At 40.9% G+C, this 9,138-nt stretch overlaps 1 protein-coding gene across 1 annotated transcript; it reads right to left on the minus strand.

Moving 5' to 3' along the window:
* Positions 1-1,026: 1,026 nt before the first annotated feature.
* On the minus strand, positions 1,027-8,799 carry mettl14 (methyltransferase 14, N6-adenosine-methyltransferase non-catalytic subunit). Its single transcript, XM_085778593.1, has 11 exons — positions 8,361-8,799; positions 7,799-7,887; positions 7,367-7,454; positions 6,304-6,381; positions 5,487-5,574; positions 5,308-5,398; positions 4,998-5,139; positions 2,321-2,413; positions 2,122-2,238; positions 1,680-1,890; positions 1,027-1,537 (listed from the first exon to the last, which is right to left on the minus strand). The coding sequence occupies exons 1-11, from the start codon at positions 8,424-8,426 to the stop codon at positions 1,230-1,232; spliced, it is 1,371 nt and encodes a 456-aa protein (XP_085634719.1). The 5' UTR covers positions 8,427-8,799; the 3' UTR covers positions 1,027-1,229.
* Between the last annotated feature and the right edge of the window lie 339 nt (positions 8,800-9,138).

Consider the following 9,138-nt stretch of genomic DNA (forward strand, 5'->3'; position numbering starts at 1 on the left):
GAATTGGGAAGGGAGTGTAGGGAGGGGGTGAGGGAGGGAGGGAGGGAGGGGAGGGGTGGGTGGCTGGGACGGGATTATTTACTATATTGTCAATTTATTATGTCGGGGAGAAAATGTTTATTGTTGCTTCTGTAACAATTAATGTAAAATAAAATAATTGTTCACAAAAAAAAATTGTAGGAGCGAATCGAAATTTGTTAAGGAAGATGAAAAACAAGAGGAAGAAGACAGGCACAGGATAACAATAGTGGCTTGCTGCTCTGCCAAAGAAGAGACAAGGTGGTGGAGCAGGTCTCTTCCAAGTTTCAGTTAGTCACATACCAGACACACCTACACAGAGGTACAGGACATCTATAATGTCCTCACTATTGTCATTTGATCGTGTCAGTCAATAGCATCAGATGGGCATGACTCAGGGGTAAACCGTCCTTTTTCATTTGCACAACAATCTATGTTGTGCAAGACAAACTTGTGATAGACGTGACGAGTGTCTATTTGTGTGTTCGACTTTGACAGTGAAATAGTAAATAAACACTACCAACACCCAGATGTTCCTAATAACCTGATTTAAAACACTTGTCTGTCAGCCTACACTCAGACCACAGCCACGGTCATTTTAGGTCCTTATTTTTTGCTGAGTGAGATTCAGATGAAATGTACCTCTAACACTTAGAACTTAAATATCTCAACTGCATGTGTGTTTCGAGTAATCCACATTTACAAAAAAAATCAAAACCTGTGTCCATAAATTAAGTTATGTGTAATAAAGTGAAATAACACAGGGAACGAGTATTAAAACACATTAAGAAACGGTACCAGAAGTAAAAAGAACATCATTACACCATAAACCGGCCATGACCAGGTGCTCCCCACAAATACTCAGAAGAGTTGTGTAAGAGCCAAGGACCACTCAAAGAGATCTTTAGAAACATCTGGAATGAGCAGGTACAGATTTTGATGTTATTCAACAATCAGTTGCATACATATCCATGTATAAAGTATACCATATAAATCAATGCAGAGACATTAGTGAAAACAGGGTTTATTCAGATAATTCCTATGCATTGTAAAGTATATCCATTAAAAATATAAACCAAAGAGTCAAAACGATCACACATCTTCTAAGGTGTCACATAGTAATCATACAAATGCATTACAAACAATCATGTTAATGAATTAATGTAGACGGGAATTCCCAGCATCATTCTTGGTGGTGTGTTGTCTGTGTACTAGCGAGGTGGAAAACCCCTGTGTGGCCCTCCCCTCCCCCTGAACCCTCCCCTGTCCCCACGGAAATTTGGTCGGTTTCTTTCACGGCCTCTGTCGCCACCTCTTCCTGCGTTTGGCCCACCACGTCCGCCCCTGGGTGCTCCGCCACCGCGGTCCGATTTGAGCTTAGCAGGGGGAGATTTTGGCCGCAGTCTCTCTATTTCCTCAGTGCAACCAGAAAGGTGGGAGTTAGGCAAACCAAAGTGTGAGGCGTAGGTCTCTGGGTTAAAGTTACTGTTTGTCAAAGTAGGGCCCACTGTCAACCATCCTAGAAAGAGAGGACCGCAAGTTAGCAAACAAGCAGACACAGAGAGTAGGACAGGCCATCAAAAACCCCAAAATGCAAATATGGATCATGTAAATTTACCAGGCCAATCAAATGTTCTATGGAAAGCATGTGTCCACCTCACCTGGTCTGATGGTTGAGTCTCGCCCAAAGAGATGCAACCTCCTGCGTCCCAAACAGAAGTGCTCAATTATGTGGAAAATCTCTACAGGCTTCTCTACGTTTCCCATCTCAGGCTCCTCAGTGATGATCAAGTCAATGTCCACATTGGCATGAATGAAGTCACCATCAGTACTCCTACGCACTGTTCCTTTGATTCCCATTAGGCAGTGCTCCTGAAACAAATATGTTGCATTTCTCTCAGTTCGTTACAATATTCAACTTCCACTGGTTTAAATTCAAATTTTAAAAGTTCCATGCATAGATGGGTCTTGTACACTGTACAGTGAGTATTTAACATTATGTATATGGATTTTCACAAAAGATTAATGGCAGAGTAAATTGCATGAGTGTGTACGTGTGTAATTTAAATATACTTCACATTTCTGCTTGTGTGAACACTCTACCTTGGTCCTCTGGAACACTGCTTTCGGGTCCAGTGCCTTGGTCTTTCCTGGATTATTCTTATTGGTCTTGATCCAGCAGATATCTTCACACCGCCTAAAGCCCCACTTCCTCAGACACTGGAATCGGCATAATAAATCCTATGAAGGATTATGTACCACCTGGACTAACAAGTATTGTGCCTGTGTGATAGATTGTTACCATTCTGCCCAAGTCCAGGCCTTCACCAGAGCCACACCAGAGAAAGACAAAGGAACGTAGAGCGGATATCTCCTCAATTTCAAGTTTCATGATCTACAACAGCAGAGGATGGAAAAGGGAAAGGGGAATGGGAGAATATGTCAAAAGTATTATCCATGCCAAGTGAAAATACCATTTACTAATCTGTGGGCCTGTCCCAATATGCACACTAGATCACACTTACACACTTGGGCACTTGGCGTGCGCGTTCATGGGCTTATGTCAGTGCACAAGTGTGTCCCATTTCTCCAATGACCGAAAGTGCAGCGCACTTGATTTGCACTTTACCCACACTTACGGTAAGACCGCATCCGAGCGGTATTTGGCCAAGTATAAATCCCACAACGCACCACGGTGAAGTCCGCCGTCACCCACAGACCCACTACAGTTCGCCTATCAGGCGGGGAAAAGTGTAGACGATGCAAAGATTTTTATTTTAGATAAAATCTATAAACACCTGGAGAAGCCGAGCTCTCATGTGAGACTTTTATTCGCAGACTTTTCCTCAGCTTTTAACAAAATGCAGCCACATATTTTGATTGAGAGGCTGGCTTCTTATTTCATGTTACCTCATCATATTTTATTGTTGCTTTTAAATTTTTTAACTGACAGAGTTCAGCGTGTCTTTGTGAATGGCCTCATGTCTCAAGCCATCATCTCAAATACTGGTTCCCCCCAAGGCTGTGTCCTCTCCCCGTTACTTTTTATTATGTACACAGACAGCTGCAGGTCATCTCAACAGGGGAGCTTCTTAGTTAAATTTTCAGATGACACTGCTTTGTTGTCTCTACTCCAAGGTCCACAGTCTGATCATGGTAGTGCTCTCACATCTTTTACTGAATGGTGTGAGGATAATCACTTGGACCTAAATGTCATCAAAACCAAGGAATTAATAATAGACTTCAGAAAAAACAGCGAAGACCCCATAGCTAGTATAATTCATGGGGAGGAAGTCCAAATTGTGGATACTTATAAATACCTTGGCACAGTGTTTGACAATCAACTAAAATTTCATGCAAACACGGAGTCTATTGTCAAGAGAGGACAACAAAGAATTTATCTGCTAAGGAAGCTGAACTCTTTCTGTGTTTCTAAAGTTATTTTAAGTAACTTTTATCATTGTTTCATAGAAAGTCTTTTAACCTTTTCATTTGTGTGCTGGTTTAATGGGCTATCAGTGAAAGACAAAAACAGTCTTGCCAGCATCATAAAGGTCTGCTCTAAGGTCATCGGAGTGCAACTCGATGACCTGAGCTCACTATGGAAGAGGCAGGTAGTGCAAAAAGCCAAATGCATAATCAGTCAGCCTGGCCACGCCCTGAGGAGTGAATTCATGCTGATGCCCTCAGGGCAGCGCTATTGCGCAGCCAGGACCAAAACTAATCGCTACTCTGACTCTTTTATCCCGTCCTCTATCAGGCTTCTGAATAAGATTGTCATGCGTAGGTAGGTTAGTTTGGTTCTTTTCTCCTTTTTATTTTTTTATTGTTTTTTTACTTGCTTAAGTGTATGTGTGTGTGCGTGTAGGGGGCACACCATATCTTGGCTTATTTCCCCTGGCTCTTAAATGTTGAATGTCAATTCGAATGTGTTGCTGAGACTCTTTTCACGTCATGCTGGTTGTGGTATTGTGTTGTCCTTTGTTTGTTTATTTATGTATTTATTCACTATGGCAAGGTGCAACTGCAAACTGAATTGCCCATTGGGATCAATAAAGTTTTCTCTCTCTCTCTCTCTCTCTCTCTCAGCCACAAGTCACGATTAGGAAATGCTTTTGAATTAATTTCAATAATATGAAATTCACTCGTTTTTTGTTTTTTTTTCTTGTTTGTTTTATTTACTTACGGAGGTGGGCTTACACATTTAGGATTTGAATCTTGCGCATAGAGACACTTTAGGAGTAGATGAGACTGTGATCCAGCAGCACTGTTTATTAAAACTGTTGCTGTGTGTGTGTGTGTGTACATACTTGACAAGGCTGCACTTGTCAAGTGTGTCCCGATTGCTTTTAAATATCCCCCACACGCTTGGCCACTTACAGTAATACATGCTTGCGCACTATATGCAAATATACGTTACGCCAGCAAAACGTCACCAAAGTGTGTGAGGAATGGAACAGGCCCTGTTACTCTTCTCCCGACCCTAAGCTGCCCTGTCAGTAGAGACAGTACAACTGACTTGATTATCATCTTTACCTTAGCAGGGTTACTCTGGATCTTTGTCTCCCCCTACTGGGAGCTCACTATCATTCATTTGTACAAATCTCACATATTCTTTAGTTAGAGCTCAGTGTGACCACTTTTACCAGTGACCAGAATTATGCACTAGTCAGGCTTAAAATGATGCAGGCTGAAGTGATCATCCAGTAAAATTATATCAGCAACACTAAATGTCCATGGAGGTTATTTAAACTTCAACTGGTCAGAATGTCTGCTCCAATAGGATAATTTTCCATTTTTGGATCATAAACTTAAATGTCTCCCTGATAGTGTCTTGCATGCCTCACTACATGTTGTATCATAACATATTATAACAAATTGAGTGTCTTTCACTTGTGTCCTGCAGGCAAGTCAAAATAATAATAATGTATTTTTGCATAACAGCATAAAGTGTTAATTACTAAAAGATGTGTACATACATCATCCCAGGTCCAGAAACGTTCAGTGTGGCTGATGCCAGATTCTCTGTAATACTCCTCCAAAGGAGGTTCAAGCAGAATAACATCAAACTTGCATTTCAAATCCTGCAAGTCAAAGTGCTCAGGGTCAGCCTGGAGGTACCTGCGCAAACAGAAACACACAATTTAAATAGAGACAAGACTTGCTTGAGATCTTGCCAGCTTGAAATGGCCAGTGTTTTCTTAATTCATCATATAATCATGTGAAGTGTTAGGTCATGTTGTCAATCAGACAGATTTTTCCTACTCTGCAATAATTTTTTTAACATACATGGGAGGGGTGTTGGTGGTGGAGATGAGTTCATCCTTCAGTCTGATCAGCTCGCGAAGTTTTGGGTATTCTTCAAATCGGTCAGCCAAGCCTAAACCAGATGTGACACGGATGTAAGACCCACACACACAATCTGTACATGTACATAAACACACACACATTGACAAGCGCACACTCACCAACATCTCTGATGAAGTTTTGTGGCCTGTGACCTGTGTCCACAAAGTGTTGACAGTAGTCATTGTGAGGGTTCAAACTCTGGGTACCCTGAGAATAAATGAATGAATTAAGATGAAAAAGATGAGTGGGAGAAAATTTATTTATTATGTTTGTACAAAAAGAGACAAAAATGGATCTTTGTGTATTTTTTCATACGTTTCATGAAAGGAAAACACCAATTAGAAACGGCAAGGTCTAATCTTCTACAATAGTAAAAAAAAAAAAAAAAAAAAAAAATGGCACTGCTATTGTAATTAGATGTCATATAAACAATGGTAATCCTGATAGTTACTTACTCACTAATTTGCATTCTATACACAAGCTTATAATTATATGCTTGTGTATATGTTTGTCTGCATATTGATATCAAACACACTGCTGTTGCTCCACCATTTAGCTTGTTCTACCCTGTAATCAACTGTAGTCTTCCCATAGATTTATCAGATGATTTGTTTACATTGTTGGTAATGACACACAAGTACGGTATCTTTTTCTAACTAATGGAGCTTTTGTGTTTTTAATTCCAGCTAAATGCCACAGGGTGAAATATTGCATCCAGTCACCAAGTACTTCTGAAACATTTTGAAAATGTAGATGAACGGTTAGTTTTAGTAACGCTTGTGACTGGTAGCTGCTTTCTGCATTCAAGGTAGTGTAGCAATGAAAACTAATCTAAGTCGCTTCCTAATTAGTGCAATCTTCCAAAATAAATCACTTTTTGTCAGGCTACCGAAACATCATTTGTGAGACGAGGTGTAAATGCCACCTTGAACCAACCTTAAGGAAAGTACTTGAGTCCTTGTACACCTCCTCATATGGGTTGCTCTCCTCTGGCTGCTGCACCTCCACTTCATCCTAACACAAATACACACACAGAAAAACACAGTGAATACATCATTTTTGGCTATGGACAGACCATTTATCTGCATGTTAAGAGTGAGAAACCCCCCATTAATAATTAAAGCAGATAACAGCGGCACGGCCGTTTCGGCTAATGCTGTGTTCAAGGCAGGCTTTTGAAACCGTAAGTTACAGCTTCAAGTCACAACTACGACTTGGTAGCGTTCCAGGTAACCCGTAGCTCGTGTTTTTACCGTCCTGTTGTCTGTGAAAGTTCCCTATAACGGCCACTCGTAACTTCCGACCCGTGAACTCGTACCAGATCGAACTGGTATGACTTCACAGGAAGGAAAAACACAAAGTACGAGTTTCCTTGAACGCACCATGAGTTAGCAGCCCCCGCCCTTGTCAGGCATCAATTGGTCCTCGTGCTACGTCACCACATTCACGCGCATCCCTTGGCTGCACACACAGCCCTTCATGCCGTTCTCTCCCCTCATTGGATAACACTTGTATCCCACAAGGAAAATTTTCTCCTCGGGTTACAGCAGAGCAGAGTGACGGAGAGACTCGTGTTTAGGCTGAAATACTTCATGTAAGTGATTGCTGACGGAAAATAGGACTATTTAGGACTTATATTAACAAAAACATTCCACTGATATCTGCTTTAATTGACTAATAATCAATTAATACTTAGAAGTTAAGATAACAAATACTAAAAAGAAGGAGCATTAATGAAATCCATTAGCACTGCCATTACCTTGTGAAAGAGTAAGCAGGCATATTGTGAAAGTTATCCACAACTAAATCTTGTATTTCACTGTACTATACTATTTAAATATGGATTTGTCCAATATATTTATCTCATCCTTTGGGCAATCTCTGGAACTAATGATAGAAAACAATGCATTCATTTTCCTATCATTTTAATCTTGTTTTTAAGATGTAGGCAGAGGCCCCCTTAACCTATCAAGATTCATAATACCGACACTACACTCACCTTTTGTTCCTCCACATCTTCCTCTGTGTCCTCTCCTTCAGTCTGTGTCTTCCTCTTAGAAAGCAGGTTTGAACTATCGAATGAAGCCCTGCCAATCACAAATATCATCAACAAATTTCTAGATTTCATGACTCTCTCAAAGCACAAGATCAACATTCTGACAGTGGTATGAAGAAAGGAGGTAAGCTATGTGGCATCGGAAAATCTACATTTCAGATACTATATAAGCACAAATATACAACATAAAAGGTTTAATACTCATTAAAGGCCTGGGCTGCCCTTTTGGGTCTCTTGCACTGTTAAACCTCTGTATTTGTGCAGACATGGAGCAGATTACATTCACTATTGCACAACTGTACCCCTCCTTTCTTCTCTGTTATTTGTGACTTGTTTGGACAGCACTTTTCTATTGGTTAGTAAACATCAACTCACCTGCATGTTTCTCTTGTTTCCTCTATCTCTTTCAGTTCATCTTTACTGTTGAGCACCGCTCCAATGCTGTCTGCACTTTCAGCTCCCAACTGTGGACACACATGAATGAACGCATATCAATTTGACTCAAATATTTTCTATTTTCAGCATTTTCTCCTTTAAGCATATCTTGTATATTTTCAGCCCAAAGCAGTATGCATTTTACCACCAGCAAAGTTGTCTGTTAATTACATCATTTACACATACTCTTTGTTTAAGTGTGGTATGTTTGCGATTTCTGTGTATGAAATAGTCTCAAACAACTTCATCGTGTTAGTTTCATTCATTTGTATTTCCAGTACAGTGGGGTCCACTCGAGGGCGACCAACGTGAGTGTTTGCAAGAGGTCCGTCAGCTAACCTAGGTTATCACCATCAACTCTGGTTACTCTTTGTCTCTTTCTTCCAGATCATTACCCGGTAAAAGGCATTTCCCACACGGAAATAACATTGTGTTATCTCGCAGTTATTTAGCAACGTTGAACTGTTTGTTAGATTAGCTTCGTGCTAACAACGCCACTTGCCTGTTGAGCTAAAAGCTGCCGCCTGAGTTTTTGTCGTTGTCGGATCTCTTGCAGGCGACTGTTCATTTCTCAAATTGAAATGTTTTCTAATCAATTCTCAAGTGTAGTTAGTCTTTAATATCAAAGCTTTCCACGCAAGTACGATTAGCTTACTGCAATAGTAGCCTACGACCCGCTAAAGTGAAACAACCGCTTAAAAAAAAAAAACAATCACAATGGGTGCGCTCGTTTTGTACACCGGGGCGGGCGGGCGTGCTCTAGCGGTTGGTGTATGTGAAGTTAGCTGCTGAAGCATCGTGTCAGAGACGCCTAGTTGCAATGCTTACTACTTTCGTTATTTTCCTGTGAACCTGAGGTGAGTTTTACATTCGTGATGGCCTTGGAACTCGACTGGAGCTGTTCAACGGTGTAAAAGAGCCGTTTATTGAGTGATAACACCGCCTAGTCGGTCAGTTTCGGCGTACACGGGTAATGAAGTTTAACAACCACTTTTGTGGTTGTATTGTCGCCATCTGATGATGTCACAACGTTGGGGCCTTCACTCATTTCTGTTCTTCGTCTAATCCATGGATGTATTGGTCTAATCAGAGACGACAATATTATTATAAACACTAGAGGCGCTATGTGCCTCGTGAGGCCACGGGTCTTCTCTCCTGTACGCATAGAGATGCACAAGCACACACTCAGGCACAGTGATAATAATCATATTCTAAGTCTGTCGTCACATCACACACAGGAAGGAGATGGAGTTAGTTCATTCATATATAATTAAACACGG

The sequence above is a fragment of the Trachurus japonicus genome, chromosome 1 (genome assembly GCF_045865225.1).
Source record: "Trachurus japonicus isolate A0001 chromosome 1, Traja_1.0".
NCBI lineage: Eukaryota > Metazoa > Chordata > Actinopteri > Carangiformes > Carangidae > Trachurus > Trachurus japonicus.